The 24,471-nt window shown below is 33.7% G+C and overlaps 2 protein-coding genes and 1 non-coding gene across 3 annotated transcripts; 1 reads left to right on the forward strand and 2 right to left on the reverse strand.

The window, feature by feature from the left end:
* Positions 1-4,693: 4,693 nt before the first annotated feature.
* LOC127091171 (uncharacterized) lies at positions 4,694-9,992 on the reverse strand. The gene is made up of 6 exons (XM_051029729.1): positions 9,594-9,992; positions 9,190-9,464; positions 8,990-9,079; positions 8,843-8,914; positions 8,522-8,641; positions 4,694-6,143 (listed from the first exon to the last, which is right to left on the reverse strand). Exons 1-6 carry the CDS (start codon positions 9,853-9,855, stop codon positions 5,052-5,054), a joined length of 1,911 nt encoding a protein of 636 aa, XP_050885686.1. The 5' UTR covers positions 9,856-9,992; the 3' UTR covers positions 4,694-5,051.
* Positions 9,993-14,150: 4,158 nt separating this feature from the next.
* On the reverse strand, positions 14,151-17,589 carry LOC127091172 (26S proteasome non-ATPase regulatory subunit 8 homolog A). The gene is made up of 6 exons (XM_051029730.1): positions 17,373-17,589; positions 15,997-16,075; positions 15,337-15,439; positions 14,859-15,122; positions 14,626-14,737; positions 14,151-14,431 (listed from the first exon to the last, which is right to left on the reverse strand). The coding sequence occupies exons 1-6, from the start codon at positions 17,475-17,477 to the stop codon at positions 14,291-14,293; spliced, it is 804 nt and encodes a 267-aa protein (XP_050885687.1). The 5' UTR covers positions 17,478-17,589; the 3' UTR covers positions 14,151-14,290.
* A 76-nt stretch (positions 17,590-17,665) lies between these two features.
* On the forward strand, positions 17,666-17,737 carry TRNAM-CAU (transfer RNA methionine (anticodon CAU)). Its single transcript has one exon. It is a non-coding gene; the product is annotated as a tRNA-Met (tRNA).
* Positions 17,738-24,471: the final 6,734 nt, after the last annotated feature.

Genomic DNA, 24,471 nt, shown 5'->3' on the forward strand with positions numbered 1-24,471 from the left:
TTATCCCTTCAAAATATAGGTCAAATTGTAAGATCTTGATGGATCACTTCATTATTTGTCTTGCTAGGTCCGACTTGAGAAGAACTTGTTTCAAAGTTGGTTAATGCATATCATTATTGAGTGGACTAAGAAGTAACAACACAACTTGCTTTAAGCCACCATCAAGGCTATGGAAATCTTCTTAATCTTATAATAGTATTTTTTGTTCATGTTGAGGCTTTGGATATGGAGTAGATTTCACTTTAGTTCATATATGCCTCTCTCACAAAGATGGTGTTAACCACCTCTACTAAAACTTACAAGTATGTGAATATAGCATCCGCGATCATGGGCCTTGAGAAGAACAAGTGCTTATAGAGAGTGTGCTCTAGTTGTGTGAAGGTTTCTCTGCATCCTGGTGTCCATTTCAAATTTTGCCTTGTTCCTTAAATGTTTGTATAATGGAAAGGTGTGTTAGGAAAACATGGAGATAAACCTATTGGTGGAGGGAGTTTCGATCTTGATGACAGTGATGCACTCATCGAGATTTTCTTAATGATCTATTAGGATGTTATTTTTTGGAGGGCTTTGAAGGGGAAAGCTTTGGAGGATTGTGTCTATATTTTGAAATGTGTGATATTTTTAAAAACTTTAAAAATCAATATAATACATTAGCATATAAAATCATATTGCTTTTTAGTTTTTTAAACAACAAAGCATATCAAAACATAGACGCAATCCTTGAAAGTCTTCTCCTCCTCCAAAACCCTCCAAAAATCAACTTTCAAATAAACCATAAGTGTCTTTTTCACTCAGGTAGAATTTGAAGAAATTGTCGACACTGATCTTGAGTATGCATTTCTCGGGGGCTCAATCTCATGTTGAAGTATCGTAGATGGTTAAACACAATCGTTAGGTGATTTATGTGTAGATCGAATTCCCTCGGTTTTACTATCATGTATTCCATACGTAGCTATAACATGTCCCCAGTTTCTTATTTGAAGATCTTATTTATCGTTCTCTTGTAGGTTGCATTTTCATTTTCAAACCAAAAGGCATGCCATTATACTTGTAGTTAGCATGCTTTATCATGAGTGTTGTCTTGTTCCAGTCTTTCTCGTACATTAGGATTTAGTTGTACCCAAAATACATGTTCATGAAGGATCAAAGCTTGAAATTGATGACAAGCGTTTTTACCGTATTAATTCACTCAATTTTATTAGTTTTAGTGTCACTTTATGTTCCTTTTATTTCCATAAGCTGAATTTTTAATTTGCATTACATGCATTAAATGATCGACACTGGTTGCGAAAGGAAACAAAGGGGGGAAATAAAAATAAGAAAATGGAGTTTGTGTTGGACACCATGAAGACCTTCATGGCCCAAAAGGAGCAGACTGCCATGACCCTGACGCAAAGTAAGAAGATAAAGATTTCAAGACCATGACGGGCAGACTGCCAGCCACCCTAACGCCCGTCATGGATCTTGTCCCCAAAATACCAACTTTACACGTCATGACGAGAAGGTCGTCATGTCCCATGACGCCCGTTATGAAGTCCAATCCAGATTATTTTGCATTTTCAGTTGCAGCTCAACCCCATTTTCTCCACGATTCCACACGATTTTTGGGATATTTATAGTGCGAATTTCACTATAAATAGGCATGTAATCCATTGTAAACGCATTCAAGTACATTTGCACTATATTTACTTTAAAATTCAGAATTTGAGCTTTATGCAATTTAGTCTTCTTCGAGTTTTTTAATTATTTGTAGTTGTTTCTATTGTTGCATGTTTGGATAAAAGTCTCCCTTCGGAACACATTTAATTTTAGAAATCAATTTCCATTATTTTCAAGTTCAATTTTTTATTGTACTCTTTATTATGAAATTATTATATGTTTGTGTTGTTTTTCTATTTATATTGTCTGAGTAGTTTATTTAAAATATGGAACATGAGAACCGTCCTACCGACAGACCCTATACAAATAGTGTAAATATCAATTATAAAGAGAATGAAGCTTTTGTTTGGTAATTTTTATTTTCAAAAGAAAAGATGTTTGCTACGAAAGTAGAAACACAAATATATTGTTTACGCCGCGAAAGGGTGAAAATGGTATCCGACGTAGGAATTTGAACGGTGGGTTCTGAGGAACATGCGAAAGCGGTCAAAATTGATCGAGAGAATGCATAAGTTTATGTCTTAATATTTCTGTTTTTAAAAGAAGAAATTAAGGTTCAATATGAAAGTTTGAGCACCGAGATAACGTTTATGCGCTGAAGGGGTGTAAATGGTATCCGACTTAGGAATTCAAACAGTTGATTTATATATTACGAAAGTGTATCTAGACTAAAAGTTGATAGTTTGCGGGTTTAAAGTCCGGTAGCACACCGAAGAAAGTGGATGTTTATACTAATTTAGTATTTTCTACAAAAATATAATTCTCGTTATGATTAGGTGTTGTGATTCGTATGAGCCAAGTTGATAGATGAAAATCATTGTTTCGATCTCTAATTTTAATATTGAAATAAATTTATTATTTTCCATGTTTCGCACAAACAAAGCTTTCACATAGCCTTAGATACAGATACGATAAATGTACTTATTATTTAGTCTATTAGGATTCTATAACTCTTTATAATACTCCATATAGTCGTATAGTGAACGATCTTAAGTAACCATCAAAGTTGTCCATTAGCTTGTCTATGCTGGGAAGAGGGTTTGCGCCTTTAGAACAATAGATTAACATAGATGACACTTTTTTGAAACATGTATATGCAATAATAAAAGTGTAGTGACTGTGACAACAAAAATTAAAATTTATCTATTGTACTTACAAAGAATGGTGAGACTACCATAAAAGTGTAGTGACTGTGACAAAAAAAAAAAAAAAAAAAAAAAAAAAATATATATATATATATATATATATATATATATATATATATATATATATATATATATATATATATATATATATTACTATTTTAAGAAAAAAAGATTTTGTTTGAAAATTGATTTTGATCTTGAAATAATAAAGAAAAAGTAAAATAACATAAATAATACTGATAGAGAGGTTCTAGAGTTAAGTTGCAAATATTTTGATTACATGCACATCTATGATCAATTATACATATTTTTAGTCATCAATCCATATTATCACTAGTTTCTCAATAATATTACTCATGTCTGAAATAATATAATAATATCAATTGTATTATTTGTTTGACGATCTCTCAGCCTAATAAATAATTCGACGATATTACATTGCAATAGTATATGAATAAATCCTCAAATGGTGTTATAAATGATTAAGTTATTTTATGCATAAAACACTATTCTTATTCTTAGTCTAAACCTAAGAGCATCTCTCGGAATCAAATATTTTCAGAGACATAGTACAATTATAACAAGCATTTGACAAAAGTGTAAATATCAAATATGTTTGATTGACTAAACGGATCATAATGTCATAATCATATCAAATACACATAACCAACTTAATGTTCCAAAAAAGAAAATTTAACTACACATGACAATGATAGCAAAATGGATTGTGTAGAAGTAATACCACATTAGGAAGATTTCTCAGTCCTCAACTGCTCTACTTCGACATGCTTTCGATGTGCAAACACTTTATATCTTTTTCACTTAGAGTTTAACAGAAATATAAAAATTAAATTAAAACTATATATCCCAATACAATTTCAAGGCCCATACGTATAGATTTGTGAACTTATCTACATTAGTTGGGAGAGTTTTGATTCGCCCAATGAACTGATCTTCTAGGTTTTTTAAAACAAAATCAACCATTAAAATCTTTTTTGAACTTCCGTGAATTCGTTGGACGAGTTATGATTCTCTCAACAAATTTATCATGTTTTCAAACCTAATATGATTGTTCTAAATTTGATGGTAGATAATCCATTTGTCCAATGAATTCACTCATCAAATTTGGGTTTAACTCGGACGTGGTCGAAATAAATCTGTCCATCCAATTTGGATTTAACCCGCCTTTAAGACTTGAATCTTTTTGTCTACTTGTCTTAATATTTGAATATTTCTTCAATGTTTTGCAGCCCCTAACCATTGATAATCAAAAGGTAATATAATTCACAATAGATGAAGACTAATAATATATTGAGAAATATTACAAGTAATTACTATAATACGATTAATAAAACCGTATTTTTTTAAGCTTATCTCATTTGACAATTGAAAAATAAAACTGAAAATTAAAAATCAAAAGATATTTTGATAGTTTCAATTTTTTAGATTTTCTAACACTTAATTTTAAAAATGTTTTTAGAAATAATTTTGAGAAACAAATTGTTCAAACAAATTTTTTATATATTTTTTTTAACTCAAGGGTAACTGGCTTGTGTCCCAACTTATCACACAGTAGAATGATTTTGTTGTAATGACTTTGTTGGCACTCAAAATGATTGATGTTTCTTAAATTGGAATCAAATTTTCAATTTTTGGAAAGGAGGATAGGCCGAACTAAATTTTATAAAACCAAATATGATCTAAACAAAAAAAAATCAATGTAAATATTTTCTTACATAACTTGACCATTTCACCCTAGCGTGTTGTCACCTTTTCTTATTCACGTACTTCCTAATCAGTAAACGGTCTTCCATCCAGTCAGTTGAAGTTAGGACTATTTCTATTTTGAAATTTAAATTAGTCATTTATAATAAAAATACTCAATGCGATTTACCAAGTCATTTATAATTCAAATTGAAATTACATTTTGCTTAGCTTAATACATCAAAACAGGATCATATTGATCTCTCAGTTGCCCAGAAATACAGTTCGAGTGTCAGGTTCCGAAATACCAACTGTTCACATAAAACCAATAGAAGAAAAGCTCCTTGGCACTATCACAGTTCTCCAATTTTGCTTTTGAAGTAGCTCCAACACTTCAGAAGTGTGTACATGAAAACTCAATAAAAAGAAAAATATAACTACTTTAAACCATAGAAATGCTTCAATGTCATGGATGCAAAGCTAGGTAGACATACAATAAAAACAGAAGAAAATACAGTAATCCATAATAAACAAACTACGATATCAGCTCTTAGGTGACTTGGCAACACTAGTCTGCTGAGCTGCCTGTGCAGGTGCTCCATCATAGCTACCCCCACGAGCATTCCCACCAGCATTAGCATCAGCAGAATATGCTGGGGCCTGAGGATAACCAGCACCATAGGCCTGACCATAACCGGTTTGACTGCCTGCTGGAGCACCATATGATGGAGGACCATACCCTGACTGAACAGCACCGCCATAACCAGATGATGGTGCTCTTTGAGAGCCTGTTTCTGGTTGGGAATATGCAGGTGGAGGCTGTGAAGGGGGGTAACCTGGTTGACCATAACCTCCAGCTGCGTTAGGTGACTGTGATTGTCCATATGCAGGCGGAGTGCTACTTGGCTTCTGAGGTTGAGGGGGTCCATAACCAGACTGCGCTTGAGGTTGATTGCCATAAGCTGCTTGGGAGGTTGGTGGCACCCCATAACCTGGCTGAGCAGTACCTTGTTGTCCATAGTTTGCAGCATTTGGGCTAGGCTGTTGGTTGCTACCATAACCTTGCTGGGAAGGTTGGACAGGAGGAACTTGTGATGAATCTCCTTGAGAGCCATAATTGGCAGTTTGGCCTTCTTGTGCTGAACCATAGCTTGGGGCTGAGCCATAACCTTGCTGCTGATCATATGGTGGCTGACCATACCCTGATTGTGGTGGTTGTTGATATGCACCATAACCATCCTGAGCATAGCCCTGTCCAGGTTGGTTATAACCCGAGGAAGGTGGTTGACTGTAATTGTAAGCAGTTCCATCAGCTGGAGCTGCAGGACCCCCAGGATTCTGCTGTTGCTGAGACTGTTGATTATAATAATCATACCCAGCATGAGACGGCTGCTGGGTAGTTGCAGTGGACTGGTCCCAGTTGGTAGAATATCCACCAGATGAATGGGGATAACCAGCATATGGCTGCTGAGGCATATTGTACTGAGGTGATGGACCAGAGTATGCTCCAGGTTGCCCATAGCCATAACCAGATTGTTGCATAGGTGCAGCTGGTGGAGCCCAGCTAGAGGGCGGCCGAGCTTGGTAACCTTGCTGAGAGTAACCACCAGACATTGATGGATTTCTAAGTCGATTCTGCAAAAGTAAAAATTGTAACCGCAAATAAAAACAAGTGCACTCACCCAAGATATGGTATTAAAATACAACAATGGATGCACAAACATAAGACAATCAAAACATACATCACTTATAAATCATCATATAAATAAAATATGAAGGGTATGCTACATTATCAGATACCATATTGGATTAGAAAGGGGGTATAAAGGCCAACATACCGTACCAGTTCGAGACACAACTGAGTTACTCCAGCAGAAGCACACCCTTTCCCTATTCGAAATGAATGGGTACAAAAGGAAAGCACAAACCACAGAAGTAGACAAGCATATGATATTCATTGCCTCAAGGCAAACCACTATATTGTATCTCAACAACGATATTATAATCATTCTCATTAACTCAACAATCTATATTTAGGGACTTACATATATATCATGACTCCAAAATATAAAATGTCAAGATAATTAACTTCACAAATCTTTGCTACAAGTTAATAGAAAATGTTCCTCTCCCAAACTTGGGTCAATCTAATAGAACAAACCTTTACTGGAACCATCAGACGGAAGCCAGAATAACCAACAACAATATGAGCTAAGGGGGGATATCAAAGGATAAAGACAGTTGGAGAAGAATAAATTAGAGTGCGGATTTAAGAAGCTCAACAAATATTAGAGATAGCGACAGTCAGATTAAGCGAAGAGGCTATGAAAGATATAACAGAGCACCATAAAGACGAGGGCGGGAGTGAAGTGGTACATCCAATCGCAAAATAATATTGTGCATATGAAAATGCTGAACTACTAAAACAGTAGCCAACAATTTAAAAGCAGAACCCAAACAAATAGTAGTAGTTTAACAGCTACAAACTGAAAAAAAAAATGGATATAATGATAGGATAAAAATAAGAGATTCAACACGGAAGTTTCAGGTTGTGGTGCCAAACGTAGTATATGACACAAGGACAAAATATTATTGAAGTTTATATTAAAGATCATTCCAGCAATGAACTAATCAGCACAATAAGCAGTGTGTAAAGTAATACAAATATGTAATTGTTAGTTGAAACAATCATGACTGAAAAAAGAACACTAATAATATGTGGGAGGAAAAGTTAAGAATTACACAATAGATAAGAATTACACAATAGACAAGGTTAAGGCTATTATGCCAAATGCAAGTCGGGTATAAGACACTAGGAAAAACACTACTATTTGAAAAATGACATGAAAAATGACACCATGTATAGACATTAATATATATTATTAATAAATATACAGTTCATTCTCCTAGCACAGTATTATATTGACATCAATAATTTTCTACTCATATAAATATCGAAACAAAATTTAGAACCATACCATCGCATGTGGAAGAAACACCAACAAAGGGATTCCATGTTGGTGTCACTAATGGTCCAATACAAACTAACCCTACAATTGTCTCAATAAAAAATCAGTAATAGATACAACAGTTAATAAGACCACGTTTGACAGGCTATAATTCCAACAAGTATCCTCATCGGCCAAAATAATATGGGAAACCTAGGCATCCCTAAAAATTTAAAGTTCAGCACAAGGCCAGGGCAAAGCATTTCAACAGTAAAAAAAAGCCTGTTCAAAAGATTGGTATCACTAGACAACAAAATAGATTAACCCATTTCTGAAATAGAAGTCAATATCCTCCCCCAAACAATCTGATGAATACAGAAAATGACTGAAGTATACAGATGTAATTACATACATCATAGGAGACTACAGACACAGAAGAGCATTAGCAAGAATGGAGACTCAAAGCAATTTTGATAAAATTAAGACCAAGTCAAAATACAATATCAATAGTTAAATATAACAGATACTTGTTTCCCTAAATCAGATTTAGATAAAGCAACAAAGGATATGTGAGTACATAGTTATCTGAACCTATTACAAATCATAAATATAAACTCAATTTTAATAGACATTACATTGACATATTATAGGTCAAGATATGTCAAAATCATATTCTACTTTTCTCTACTAAAGAAAAATTTGTGATTTTATTACACCTGTAGTGCATGAACAACAACAAATACCACAAAAATAATAGACCTACAATTATAATTATAGCAAGAAAGACAGAAATAGTTGAGTTTTAGTAACATTTATTTATTAGCATCCAGCAATCTCAAGAGAATAGCATCCATCTATAGCATCAATAAGAAGTGACATTATTCTAAACAGAAATATATCTAGTTTATCTAATTCAACCATCTAACATATTGATTATACACATAAAATAACCACACGGTGCACATGAGAATTAAACTTCAGAGCAAAATTAGACATGGCATGTGGCAAGCTAAACAAGCTATAACCAAGGCCAAATCCAACAATAGCAAAGGGTACAAATCATACCTCGCCACTGAGGATTGAATCGACCAATTGTTTTGCAGAATCAATTTGTTCAGAGGTCCCTTCAATTTTTAATGTTCTTTCAGTGGAGGTGTCACCTGGGGGAAGATGAAGAGGAATCACCTGAAAGAACATACAAATGCAACACATTGTGAACAACAATGACATAAAGGAATTCCAGTACATCTTCAAATATTAAAAGTAATCGTGAAGTTATAAAAAACTCAACACCAATAATCGTAATAATAACTGCAACAATGATCATAAATAAGTGTGCAGTACATGAAGCACAACAAACCGAAAACATGGCTTAAGAGGGAAAACCTGAATTCTAGCTCCAGTTGTAGCTTGCATACTCTTTATTGTTTCTCCACCTTTACCAATGATAAGGCCAACCTGCAGATGCGGTAAAATTAAGCTCCAGCCAAAATTGAACAAAGTTAAGTCCAAAGCGACTCAACATAAACCTACCTTGTTATTAGGGATCTTCATCGAAAATTCATCAGCGCCTCCTTGTCCAGTCATTCTCCGAGTAACAAGGCCATTACCTCCAGATTCAGCCTGTTAAAAACACCACAATTCCCAAAAGAAACTTCATCACATTAAAGAACTTTCACACACCAAATTATGTCTTATCAAATTACCAAAAGTGTGTGGAAAGAAAATAGCACCTCAGCAAGAACTTCATTGATTAGTTTCTCAGCAGTAGCAATAGCATCAGAAGTTCCCGTAAGCTCCACCAATCTATTTGGAGAATTAGGGTCAGCATCCATATCACGAGTGACTTGGATTTTTGCACCAGATTGTAATTGAAGGTACTTGATGGTTTCTCCACCTTTTCCAATGATGACACCAACCCTCCCATTAGGGATTTCAATCTTCTTGCTTGAACCTTGATGTGTATACGAAGGAATACTCGAAGGAGCTGAATATTGATTCTTAAAATCTGAATCGAAGAAAAACACATAAACAACTTAATTAACTGTATATAATTAAATATAATTAAATAACTTAATTAAACCAAAATAATGTTAAAAATTGAAAGAATTGATTGAGAAATTGGTGAAACCCTAACCGGTGGATTCGTAAGGGGTGGGAGTAACGACATCGAATTTGGTACGCTTAGCGATATCGGAGCCGCTGAGGAGACGAGCGGCAACTTCTTGGGCGCGTTGTTTCATGAGTTCGACCTCGGTGGTGGCGGGGGGAGGGACGTTGTTGTAGGAAGGAGGAGGAGGTCCGTCGGAGAAACCGGTGGGTCTAGAGTGAGGAGGTTGTTCATCGTACTTGCGTTTGAGGGAGGGTGGAGTGGTGTCGTATTGGGATTCGTCGGCCATTGGAATTGGATTGAAGAAAGAAGAGCGAAAAGGAGGAGAAGAAGAAACCCTAGCTAGAGATGAAGTAGGTTCGATAAGATGCGTCTGTGTCACGTGTCTTGCTTCATTTTATACCGAGTCAGAATAGTCTATGTTTTGGTGGCATGAGCCTCACCAAAATATCTCGTTCTTCTTTATTGATAAATTCTGTTTACTTTTTAAAAAAAAGTTTTTTTATTTTAAAAAATGATTTTTATAAAAAAAAGTTTAATATTTAAAAAAAATGATTTTTTTTTATAAATTAATAAACATTATTGAATTTTGAAATATATTTAAAATTATATTTTTTTTCAAAAAATATATATTTATGATTTTTTTTTAAAACAACTTCGAATTTAAGCTATTTTTTTTTAAAAAAATTATAGTAAAATATAAGATACTTAAATTATCTATTTAAACAATTCTCTATTTAATTTTTTTAAAATGTTAATTTTTTAAACAAAAATGTATCATTATAAAAATTATTTAAAAAAACTGAAACAAACGGATCATAGTTATTATTATTTTATTTTTATTCTATTTATAAGGAAAGAAAATGTTATGTGTCAGCCAAAGGTTGAAAGCAGACCTCTAATCAGAAATAGACTCAATCGAAATTATTCAATATGTATGATCAGTAGACGTGAGATTTAATGTACATTTTTTTTATCTCCATTTTATATTATACTCATCATTGACTATCAATTGACTTGAACGTTGGAGTGTTAACCTTGCAAGTCCACCCCGCACCACCGCACTGGAGATCAGCGCCACCAATTTAGGGTCATCAATCACCAATCAATATTAATTCTAATTCCAGTAAGGAACAATGGCGTCGTCTGTAGGAATTGTCTCATAATTCCCGCAAAATTTCATTCACACATTGTCCTCGATCCAAAGCCAGATATATACCATAACCATCGAGAGTATGAGATAATCCCTTCAACACCGCAATTAAGAGCTTTATTAGATCTTTCGATTCTGTTCCACCTCGATTGACCGCCATCAATGAGATCTGCAACGCAACGACACCCAACGTATATCCATCATCATAGCACCTTTTTCCAAATAACAATTGATATCAAATCGCAAAATTCGAGGTTTATTTTATTACAGCAAGAAAGGTTAGGCAATTTGCTGATTTTCTAAAAACTAGAGGAATTTCAAGGATCGATTTTTTCTAGTATGTCCCCGGACCCCAAGGTTCACCCGTTTTCTGTAGGGTCTGTGAAAATGAGTTTGAGATGTTTGATTTCTCCAAGGAGAAAAAAGCTACATGTGGTGACCAAATTTGAAAAAATTGGGCTTGGCCTCACTTCTACTGAGGGCCTAGTACTTATGTTGTTTTTCATAAAAACTTTGACCATGAAAGAGATATTAATGAGGGATAATTTTCAAGCTTCCTGGAAAAATTTTGGCTACGAATAAGGGGTGGGTCCTTCAAATGTCGCCCTTTAATGCAAAAGAAGTGGTTCATTGGTACTTTAGTTATATTAGGTGTTGTTAACGTTAACAAGAGAATATAACTTTTTGGCGAGGAGATAAATTGACATGGCTCTGTTTTATTTCTGGAATCCTCTAATTAATTTATGTTGGCTTCTTGGTTTTCTGTTTTGCATATACGATGGCTTTTGGAGGTATGGTTGCGGTGAGAAATCTCTTTAATCGATAGAAAGTGCGGTAGAGGGTCGGAGTGGCTACCTCCCCCTTTTGCTTCTTCCACTACTAGTTTTGTAAAGGAACAATTTGAGAGATTTTTGGGCGATGTTTATGATCTATCTGTCACCCATTTTTCCTCGATCCCTCTTGGTCAAAGTCTAACTTCTTCTATAGAGCCGGACAAAGGATTGGAAGGCCAAATTCTGACTGATAATGATAAAAGATGGCGCAATTTGAATGTTCTCGGAGGGTTATAGTAAAAGGTTCAAGCCTTCTAATGTTTCGCCGAAATTGTTGTTGTTATGGTTCCACCTACTCATTTCAAGTTTCTTGGCGTCTTCTAGCCTCCAATACCCCGCACCTTATAAGAGGCGTGAGTTTGTGTGCTTGAGGGATATCTCACGTTCCTTAAGAATCTCGCTAACGCCGAAAAATGGAGTTGACTTTGGAGGTTGCCTTCCACATGTTTTGAAGTGTTTCTTTCATGCCTATGGAGGTTGCGAGTTGAGGTGATGTACTTACTCTAGGTAATCCCTCTAAGAAGAAAGACCTCTAGAAAGGTAAGTATGACATAGATGTCCACGACCGATCGCAGTTGCAGGAGAAGATCTTTGAGCTTCAAAAAGAAGTGGATAAGATGTCTGGTATACAGAAGGAAGTGGCCACCCATGGCACAACCTCTGTCATGGTTGTCCAGAGGTCTTAGTTGCAGACATCTATGGAGGCCAAAGACAAAACCATTGAGGAAGCAAAGGTTACTTCGACGGTGTTGGCTTCTTATCTAGTTGCAGCTGAAAAGGGCTTTGAGGAAAGACAAGGATTTTCATGCTAAGGAGCGGTGGATTCATGTCGAGATATTGAATATAATGCAAGAGAGGGCCAACAAGGTAATGGATGAGGGGTTTTAAGTCGTCTTTGGCACTTCTAAGGATGTTGTCAATCATGTGGAAGTGTTGAGTCCGGATATCTGGTTCCTCGGTCGGAGTTGGATCTGGAGAAAATGGTTCACGGTAGGGCCATTGTAGTGGATGGTGAGGATCCCAAAAAGGTTATTGTTTCGTAACATTTCATGTTGATCCAACATACGTGTTGTTGTTACCTTTTCGAATCTTGTAAGAATTTCTCTCTTTGTATTATTTAAACTTCTTACCCACTACAAGGTTGCTTTAAATGACCTGGCTTCCTAGAATTTGCTTTCTTCATTTACAAAATTGTTCGCCCTCGAGCTTAACGTTGTATAAGCTAGATTTGTTTTGTGTTTCCTCTCTATTTTGTTAGAAGTTAGCGTGAACTTTAGGCACATTATCATTAATCGTCTCAACTATCAAGAGTTGGCGTAATTCTCACTCGCCTGTTTTTCGGAAGTTTGTATTACCCATCCATTTAGTTGGGAGCTGACGTAGTTCTCACATGTCCTGTTAATCAGGAGTTGGCATTAGTTTTATCCATCCTTTTAGTCGGGAATTGGTGTAATTCTCTAACTTCACTGAAAACCATCCCTGACCAATAATGGAACCCACTTCCCTACTTCCAAGTTTGAGCCTAGCTCGAGGTAGACGTCTCTTGGCTCCACCGCCTACGCCCTTGGAGTGGCTAGCTCCTAAGGATGGTGCATCAGCTTCGACACAAACACTTATTTCTTCGACCTTGTTTTTCTAAAGAAATATGATAACTCGTAGCATTTTGGTATATCACAACATTAGTTATATCAGAGGGATATAAAGATGTTTCTGAATCCAAGTGCCTTTCTTAAAGTATTTATCTTGAATCCTTCATTTGACCTACTTTATACGATGCGTTCTTGTGTGTCCGACGATCCCCAGGTGTATCAAATTGTTAAGATCTCCATCGTCGCCAAAGTCACGATTTTGATGATTTCTTATTAAGGGTTTTGTTGGTCCCCTTGTGGCCCCACAATCCCTGATCCGATTTCTTGTCTCATTTGCGCATATCGACATAAGTTTGACTGCATAAACTTCTTTTTGCGTGACAATTCCTCTTGGCTTCATCGACGCCAAGAATTGGGAGGGACGTCAAAGCGAAAGACACAAAGGAATTCGCACGTCATAGCGAACTGGAGGCTTGATCATGAAAATTCGTAATAATCAAATGCATATTCTTACAGAAGATGCCATCGTTCCAGATCGAAACATGAATTATAATTGAACTAGAAGGTTAGACTCCTAATATGATGTTGTAAGCTTCTAACAAAGTATATCATGGGAGATGGATCATCAAGATTAAACACTCTAACGCTCAAATTAGTGATATAAATCAAAATTGAAGTAGAGTGATTGTGAAAAGTATGAATACTTAGGATACCACACGTGCAAGAGTATTTACCCTTAAATAGAACAGGTTGTTGGGCCTCCTTTGGAACATTAATGAGCCTCTTCTTAATGGACCTTCAACCAGCCCATATCATATTTAAATTTATACAATTAATATTATGTTACAATTAGTCACATTTGCAGAAATTTTTATTGTCGTTTATCATTTGTAGAAACTTCTATTATCATTGGTTGTGTTGCATCAATTGCAGAATTTTTTATTATCATTTTCCCTGATACACTTTTGTTGGTTCATTGTAATTATTTAAGTTTGCCGAACAATGGAAGTTATAGTCACGTTTATAATATTAGCACAGGAAAGGAAAAGGTACACCAAGAAACAATACAGAGATAAAATAAGTTTTTAGTTTCACAATGAATCAGAAGTAAACAACTTTAAAACTCAGGTCCATTTGCATGAATTCTTTTCAGACAATCCTCTCCAACTCCCTAGCATAACTAAGTGTTTGGTTGATGAGTTGCAGAGATGGTATTTCTTTGCAAGGTGCAGATTCTTTTGCCTTTTGAAAGAAGACAGAACCGTTCTTAATTTCCCACTCAGGGTGCTCCTGCAATGAGTGGATAATAATTTTATAACCAATATCATTAGACGAGATTTATGTGCATCAAAGAAAAGCACAAGAGCAATGAATATTGAAAATGTGAAACATATAAGATAAGATTGTGCAGTGCTTAGTCGAGATTAATGTCTCTTCCCATTCATGCTCTCACTAAATATGCTAAGGACCATGACAATTCTCACCTCATTGATATACTCCAAGAGTTCCTGGTCTTTGGAAAACAGCAACATTTGCTTAGCATCATTAATTGAAAGATAATCATATGCCTTCTCACTGCATCCTGCTATCTCATCTCTGGATGTTATATATAACAATACAGACCGATCAGAAAATTGATCTAGATATGCAAAAAAAATGAAAAATAACATATAGCCAAGGTGTGTAGCCAGTAAGATATAATGATAACAACTTTTACCTGATGGTCTTTGCCAGAAGATCCATGAAATACACATATGTTTCATGTGGCACTGTCTGCCTAGCACTCAAGACACGGTTGTAAGCCCCTTCCATAAAAGATTGCTCCAACTCCACAGCATGCTTAATACAAGGATTCTCTAGAGCAGTGGATGAAAGTAATTCCAACTCAGTATGGAATTCAGCAATCCTATTTTGCACAAGTAGTCTCAACAGGTTGAGACCAAGTATTGGGTACTCCTGAGGAGATTGTGGAAGACGATTACTGCAATACATGAAAAACCTCCATAAGTTATAATAGTTCAACAAGAAAGCAGATGAGTTGGAAATAGAATCCACACTCTGATATCAATACTACTCCTACGTTTCTTGGCATATACTCAAACGTAAATGTTAAGAGATCAGGAAATGTCTATTGTTTTGATGAGATTAGAAACTTATATTATGCATTTGTAAATAAAGGGGAAAGAATCAGTTACCGGGCATCTGTATAATAAGGTTTCAACTGGAAGAAATCCCTTTCAAAGGCATCTTGATCCTCGATTTTTACACTAAGAACAACAGCATGCTCATATATATCCCCTGAAAATTCCAACAACAAACATGAAAAAATACACACATTTGAGACTAAAATTTCATAGCTAGGAATTGTTTCCTTATCATTTTATAAGAAGTTATCATCTTTATTCATTCTAATAAATATGACTCGGTCATGGGGAGAAAAGTTTTAGTATTTTATGTTGCATAATGGATATGGAAAATGACTTATCATGTTTTTAAAATACAAACAGTTTCCAATTTTAGAAATAAAAACTTGTAAGTCCACCACAGCCAGATAGAAAAGTTATCTATCTTATTACTTCATGGTTTGAAGAGCAAAACAAGATCCACTTCCAACCAAGACAGTTAACATGGAAGAGTAATTCCATTTTATATCACAAAGAACTCAAAGACAAGCTAATCTATTTAAAATTGATTTACAATATCAAACTAATTTAAGATTCACTCATATGATATTAGATTAATAGGATCTTCTTTTATAAATTACAAAAGTATGGGTTAGAAAAGAATGCAGGAGCACGAACAAAGAAAAAGGGAATAAAAAGAACATAGCAACTGATTGGAATGAAAACCATTACTTGCTATAGTTAACTCCTGAACTGCATTTGGAGTATCTGCAAACAAGGGTGGGAGGCTTCTGAACCCTGTTAGTAAAACCTGCAAGTGAAAAATGTCGCTCAAAAGTTATGGTACTAAACTAAAGACTATGAGCCCGAATGGACAAAATTCTGAACAAATAGTTTTGGAAAAAGAAATGTCAAATTTAAAACAACAATTTCTCATATAAGTTGTAATTAACTTCTGCATCACATTTTTTTTCAAAAACTCTCATTTACAGTACAATACCACCTTTTCCACATACAAATATAAATCAAGAGGAAATAGGATATGTGCCGTAACTGTAAAATAATTTTATAATTTTACTCAGACAACCAATCAATGACGTAAATTCCAACAAACCAAGCATATATTTTAAAATTACTTTGATGACATGGCAAACTGATGGTTTTTTATTAGACGACTCTTAGTACATGTCCATTAAACTCTAAATCAAACTATGAATTCAAGCTGGGGGTGTTTGCGGGGCCGGTTTGGTTCGGTTTTGAGAAAATCCGATACCCAAACCGATCAAAAATAAATGGATTGGTTTGGATTGAATATGCAAAAAAAAATTGACAAAACCCAACCCAAACCAAGAAACAACTGGTTGGTTTGGGTTGGATTGATCAGATACGCTAGAAACAAATTTGCAAAAATATTTAAAAATATATATATCTATTTTACATCAACTAATTTTCCATAAAAATATAAAAAAAATTATTTGTTCGTTTCTCCATATTGGTTGGGAATGTCACAAATTACATTTCATTTTTTTCTTCTTGAAATTGAATATCTTATAATAGTTTTCATGATAATGGTGATATAAATTATATGAATTAATATGGTTATTTTAGGTAGACGGGCTTGCGGGTAGAATTTTGGAAATTTGTCGCCCAACACCAATTAACATCGGGTTTCATTGGTTTGGTTCGGTTTTTGCCGAACTAAAAAATGTCCAACCCAAACACCATAGTTTGGTTTGGATTCCGGTTTGGTTCTGATTTGCCTGAACAACACCCCTAATTCAAGCTGCTTAGAAGTATTATTAAGCACCAAATAAATCAGAAGCTAAATCTAAATCCAAACTGGGTCAATATAAATCAGAACTATGAATTGAAGTATTCATATCAACCAAATAACTATCACTCAAAAGTAAACCCTAGTTTCTGAAAACCCATCATACATTTTTTCACTAGGGTTAAAAATTAACTATGTAAACCAACAACAACACTACATGAACAAATCTGACCCAAAAACGCACAATTACTATTATAAAAAAGCGAGTGAATTGATGTTGAAGGAGCATTGTAATTAGAGTAAGAAATAAATTAGGGTTTTGTAGGGTTAGAATTACCTTAAGCTGTGAGAGAAGATTGGAGCTGGAATCGAAGTCGTTTCGGAGAAACGCGGCCTTGAATCGATCGAAGAGCTGAGAAACTTCTGTTAATTTTGGATCCATATCTTTGATTTCTTGCAAATGCGGTTTTGAAAAGTTGAATGTGTTGAGTGCTTCCAACGACAACCTTCCCCTATGAACGACAATAAACGGGTCGAGTACTATAACCCATAAATGAAATGGATCCAAATTCAATTCACTGATAATCGTTTTGTTATTAAATATGATATTCTAGAAACATTCATCAATACATCAGAGTGGCGCAGCGGAAGCGTGGTGGGCCCATAACCCACAGGTCCCTGGATCGAAACCAGGCTCTGATATAAAAATGATTTTGGTTTTTTTTTTTTAGAGTATTGAAAATACTGCGAATGCACCTGTACATATGTTTATCCATATACCCTTCTTCTTCTATATTCTCCTAATTAGTAAGACCAGTGCAAAAATATTATATAAATAAAAATTATATAATTGTTTAATAAATTTAAAATAAAAAATATGTTTAAAATAGTGATTGTTGTGTAAGTAAATAAATATTTACTTATATTTAAATAAATATTTTGAAATATATTGATTAAAATAATATAAAATCAAATACATTATTTGTTTTAAATTAATGAAAATTATCTATAAAGAAATTATTAATTGAAATGAATGGTATATAATTATTTTTCAATATAGAATGGTCCACCGGTCCATTTGATATGTATCCTAAAAGTTCAAAATTATAACAATTAATGTGTAATTCATGAAATTATGCTTTTCTACTCCAAGCATTGAGATATTTTCTACTATCTTGCAACAACCGTATAAATCATTTACAGGGGAGTGAAATGGCCAGAGCAAGTCAATTCATGAATACATATTAGAGGATTGTTTGTCAGATATGAGGTAAAAATTTCTTACTTGAAATGAGTTAAAGTGTAAATTGTTTGAGATTGTATTTTGTATCCGTTGTCTATGTCGCAATGAAACATGGATAGATTGAATGCGCAATATGTTTGTAAAATTTTATTATACTTGTGACAAATAACTTCGTGCAACTATTTGAGTATTTGAACGTTTTTTTAGTTTCAAATTTTTGTAATATATTGTGTATATACAAGTAAATCTGGTATATTGATTCTTCATAATACTATTATCGATTTTTTAGTGGGGAAACAACTAAGAAAATTATTAAGTGCATGGTGATGGAAGTTGTTAAACCTTTTGCAACAAAAAAATATGTTAAGAAAAATAGAAATGTTAATTCAAGGCTTGCAACGACTGGCAACACCATAGTGGCTGCAAAAAAAATGTGGAGATTGCAGCTTCAAATATGGAAAAGGGAAAGGATGATATGAAACCGATTGCCAAAATCGCAGGGGCTGACAGAAACACTGAGTTTGAAAAATCGAACATTAAAAAAGGAAAGATTGTTATGAATCATATTAAGTTAGAGGATGACATCAATCTCGTTAACAATGTTTCAAAAAATATAAAGAAGAAAGGTCGGAAAGAAAAGCGGTTACAAAGAATGCATGTGTTGCACGTAACAAATCGGTTTGAGGTAATGTACTGGGTATCAAAAAGAGTAGATAAACAGTTCTTAATAATGATGTTCCAATTAAAGTTCATCAATAAAGTGAAATGGGTAACTTTGTTTTTGTCTGGGAGATCATCATATTCAATGCAAAAAGCAAGGCAAAAAACGTACTGGTAAGTGTATATGTACAAATTATTTATCTTTGTTAAAATTGATATTTTAGTAATATTTGGATCTGTGCAATTTTCGTATTTTACAGCACTTTCATAGGATGATAGCTAAGAAATTCCTTTGACGAAATCAGAAGGAGATAAAACTAGTTGATGTTGAAGTTGGTAAGACCTTCAAGTGTATTGTTCACACGATCACGCGTAAAAATAAGTCTAACATGAGAAGTATATGGCGCAAGGATGGTAAGAATATGATGTCAGGAAAAAAATTATGCGATGAAGATGTGTTGAAGAGGGCTTGATGGGTTTGGTGTTTTTTAAAGGATGTAGTTTTTGACATGTTGGGATCTGCTATTTTTGTGTGTTTTCAATAGACAAGTGAATAGAAACGTTTATGGATATGTACTTCAATTTATTTTGCAGATGATTTGGGTGCTTTTTTTTCTTAAAGTATAACTTTATGTATGACAATTTGTATTAGTTAGTATTTATGCATGTAATTCAGTTATGCGTTTGGCTATTATTCTTGTTATGCATTATAGAAAATTTAATATCATATTATATATTATTGAGTTTATATATTCAATTACCCCAGTTAGATATGCAGTAATATATTCATAATTCAAAGATGTGGTATATTCATAATATAAAAAGTGAAATAGTATGCAGTATGATAATTTGGTAACCTTATGCAGTTGGCAAAGTTTAAGTCATCTGGACAATGCAGTAGGTAGAATGCAAAGTTTAAAACATTATGCAGTTGTGATAATATTAAAATTATGCAGTATGGAATGATTAGTATAAGTTTGATTTTGCTGATATAAATTCACTAATAAGGTTGAATTTGCTAGTGTATATTTTCTAATAAGCCTGTGTGAAAAAATTGAGACTGTTAATTTATATCAGTGATATAAAATTGAAGTGTTTAATACATCCAATTGATTAAAAATTGATGTGCTTAATATATTACACTATAAGAACATGCATTGAAGAATAAAATGATTCATCAAATTCTGGCAAATGAAATAAATATTTGCATTGAGAATCTAAATATTAGAAGCAAATCGGATATGGCATTAACTTATTAATGCATGCATTTGTCACCGATAAGATTGGATTAATGCACGTCATGATTATTATACAAAACATATTTCTATGAAATGATGTGATTAATGAAAGAGTTTATTTGATATAATGATATGTTGGAAAAGAGTTACAATTGAATGACTCCCCAAGTATTTACTATTTGGTACAACATAACAGGTATCAAAATAAATCTTCTCTATAGTTGCTTAATTTTTTCTCAATATTCTCAAGCAAAATGACATGGTACATATTCCAATGTTTGCCTTTTCATTTCGTCTGCACGGGGAGTCTATCATAACACACATCAAATTAACCACCATATATACAAAAGTGAGGCTTAACGTATACTCATTATGTTAGTGAAAGCAACAACCTAAGCCCCATTGAAAATCAAACTGTCGGTGGCTTCTTCCTCTATCAGGTTTTACAGATCAAAACTCACATATCGAACAATTGTTTTTTGTTTAACATAAAATTTACTACTATGATTCAATGAAATGACAATCTTCCTCTATTTATAGTGTATCTTCAAAAAGGATGGAGGAAATCAGGGAAATAAGTAGTGGGACAAACACGGAGGTGAATCAGCCACAACCTCCAAATGCATCTGATGTTGCTGATATGTTTTCTAAAATGAATAGGATCGAAGAGAATGCAGTAGTTGGGAAAGGACATCATCATAACGATGTAGAAATCATTGCTCAACAGGTAAATGTAGTACATGATAACCCAGTCCAGCAGAGCGTGAATGTGGCAGAATTAGCATCGAACTTGTACTGGGAGAAAAGGATGGAAAAAATGTCATGGGGATTTCTAAATCCAAAGTATCTTTCATATAATTTCCTCTTGACATATAGTTAATTTTTTGTGATTTATTGGCCTTCATATTATAAATTGACAAAATCTTGTAATTATGTAGCATTTTAAGCTGACATTGTTAGGAGGGAACTGTGTGTGGACCAGACTGAACTCAACCTGGTGGACTTAGAAACCACGAGATTCTGGGACTATGACATTTTGAAGGCCAACATGCCAAACATGGAGAACAAACCTAATATGGAGAAATACTTTGCCTCTGGTTGGTATGAGTATGCTACATCAAAAAAAATTAAGGTTGGTGATGTCCTGCAGTTTCACTACTGATCCTGTCCATAAATGTTGTACGTGAGGATTGTCAGACACTCTTAAAGGACGAACTTTTGATGAAATGAATGATGGCTTAAACTAAATTGTCTGTGTTTTTGGATAAATACAAAATTTTAGGTTAGTACTTTTTGGAATATGGTGTCATATGGTTGTGTTAGTTTCACTCTAAAAGTTTATGTTAGTAGTTTTTGGAAAATTGTGTATTGTGGTTGGGTTTGTGTCGTTTTAAGTACAACTTTAAGTTAATGTTTGGCTTTCCCGATTATGTAATATAAGTATCATGAATGAAAGACTGTTGTATGATATCTTCCTTTTTAAATCAAGTTATTGATAATTCAGTCCATTTCATTGCAAATAGCCATTAACTTATTTATTAGTAGTTGTTGTTATATGTATAAAAATATTAATATATGGTGTTGCAACTTGATTTCTCATTCAGAATAATTAAACAAAACGACATTGAGTTACCAACCAAAGAACAATTGATTGTTTGATCTGTGTAATAAGGAAACTGCACTGATTTTAAAAGACTACCAATTACAAACTATGAAAATTAAAATAGACTGAATTATTATTAACTTATCAAAGTTTGTAGCTAATTTCCAATTCCATTCAGAAAAATATCCGGTTGAATATGTGTTCATAATGAACCCAATGTAATTTGTAGGAGTTTCTTCGTTCCACAATCAAATAAATCCACTTGAATGACCTATAAGAACATAAAACACAAACATGATTTAATGCTTTCACCCAAATTAATAATGTTAATCGTTAATAAATACAAATTAAACAGTAAAAGACTCACACCACAATGTTCGTTATAAACAGTGAAATAATGTATTAACACGGTCAAATGCATTTTGTGACTTACACTTTATACGTTTTTAAAAACTTCTTCCAAAATAACACTGGTTGTGGACTGCAATGCTTGATTTTCTCTATTGTGGATTAGTATTTTGAGACCTTTTTTTCTTTTTACTCTGGATATTGCAACATACAATCGACCATGGCTAAAAACATTATGTGACAAATATTATCCAACATAGTCCAAAGATTGACCATAGGCTTTGTTAATTGTCATGGCATATAATACAGTAATGGGAATCTGTCTTCTGGTTAGCTTAAACGGCCATGGAGACTGTGTCGGAGAAATGTCCATTTTTGGATATAAATTAAACCCCCAATATTCTTTCCAGATATAATCTTTTCCTATATGACATGGTTTGCCAATCTTGAAACAATAAGTCTTGTTTCATTGTAAAGTCCCTTTAACTGATTAATATTTCTGAAAAGCATTATCAATGTGCTAATTTTCAATTTAATTCGGTGATTAGGAAGACCTGAGGTTATAAGTGTGTTGAATAACTTTGTGGTAAAACGTCGAAAGCTTCATTTCCATCTACGTCATAATTGTCCACTGTATCCGAGCTGAGATACTCTTTTTATTCTCCTACATTGTGGAATAACAAATGTTAATACAACTATATAACATGTAAACAATAAGTACATACATATAAAAGTATGAAGCATGTAAAGATATCAATACCCAATCTGAAACATATTGGTTGATAACATTGACTGTGTCAATAGTTCCTACTAAAATTGCTCTACACTGCAAGAAATCTTCATTATGGTAGTTTTGTTTAAAGTTAGGGTATGTGTGTTGAACTATGGATTGGATCGGGTCGTCAAAATAAGTTATGAAGAAATATGTGGGTATGGAAATATCTACATATTCATCATTAGGTTCAATCAATTTTCCATCTCCAACTTTTAATATCCAATTTGAAAATTGTTCCAGTTCATAATCACTTGATTTCATACTGGATTGTCAAAGTCTCGTGTTCTTTGTAAGCCTTAGAACCTTGCAATGATACCATATGTAAGACGAGTTTAGAATGACATAAATTATATCAAAACGACCACTCTGTGGTACAACTGGAAGAATTTTCCATAAATCACCACCGGAGACAACAACCTTTCCTCCAGATATTCTGCTTGAAGATTTTGACCCAGTCATAATGTCTTTGAGTGTTTTATCCAATGCTTCAAAAAATATTTATGAGCCATTGGAGCTTCTTCCTAAATGATTAACTTGGAAATTTTCATAAGCTTGACATAATCACTTTTTTGTTCTATACCACATGTAGATGATTCTAGCGTTGGTATCGGAATTTTGAACATTGAATGTGTTATTCGACCTCCTGGAAGTAATATCGATGATATTTTGGACGAAGCAACTGTCAGGCAAATATGCTTTTACGAACTTATGTAAGAAGCTAAAGTCCGCCACATATATGTCTTTCCGGTCCCTCCATATCCATATAAAAAAAACCACATCTTTGATTCTCCACAACATTGATGATTGATCTTAACACATATCTTTGTTCATCTATATTTTTGAAAATGTTATTTTAATACTATTATAACAATGTATTATATAATATTTTTTATTTTAATTAATACAAAAATATAAATTGAAATATTGGATAAAAACTCAACAAAAATAACAAGTAGAAATTATTAAAGGCATATGTCAAACTTGTAATACATGTGAGATGTTGGTATAGATGATTGAACTTAGAGCGTTACTCGGCTGGATCGTAGTTATGTTGCTCATATATCAGCTTGGTCCCCAACTATTCAAGCACATATCCTAATGGTTTAGGTAATTCGGGATAGTCAGATAAACTTATATGATTCTTTTGAAGAAGTTTTTCAATTTCAATCAATGTTAAATTGGTAATTTCTTCATGAGATAAACTCAATCCTGTAAAATATTTCACATTGTGCTATGATTACAATTTTCATAATATGTCTACACACAATAGCATAATTAGACTGTTAAACTCATTCATTCATACCTTTGTTCTTTACAAGTGGTTGTTGAGCGTAGAGTATACCGTCAGACAATAAACGTCATGTTTTCTTCCAAACATATGTTGGCATATTCATGCTACTCGACAATAACTTGTGGACAAAAAGTACTCTCGGTAAATGACATGATCCCCAATAGATTGCCTCTGTAATTTCTGCAATGAATTCTTTATCATATCTTATAAACCCCATAGAAAATCACGTTTCACGAAATGTATCATATTTGACGTTGTCAACAGTTTTGATATTGTCA

This window comes from Lathyrus oleraceus, chromosome 6 (genome assembly GCF_024323335.1).
Source record: "Lathyrus oleraceus cultivar Zhongwan6 chromosome 6, CAAS_Psat_ZW6_1.0, whole genome shotgun sequence".
Lineage (NCBI taxonomy): Eukaryota > Viridiplantae > Streptophyta > Magnoliopsida > Fabales > Fabaceae > Lathyrus > Lathyrus oleraceus.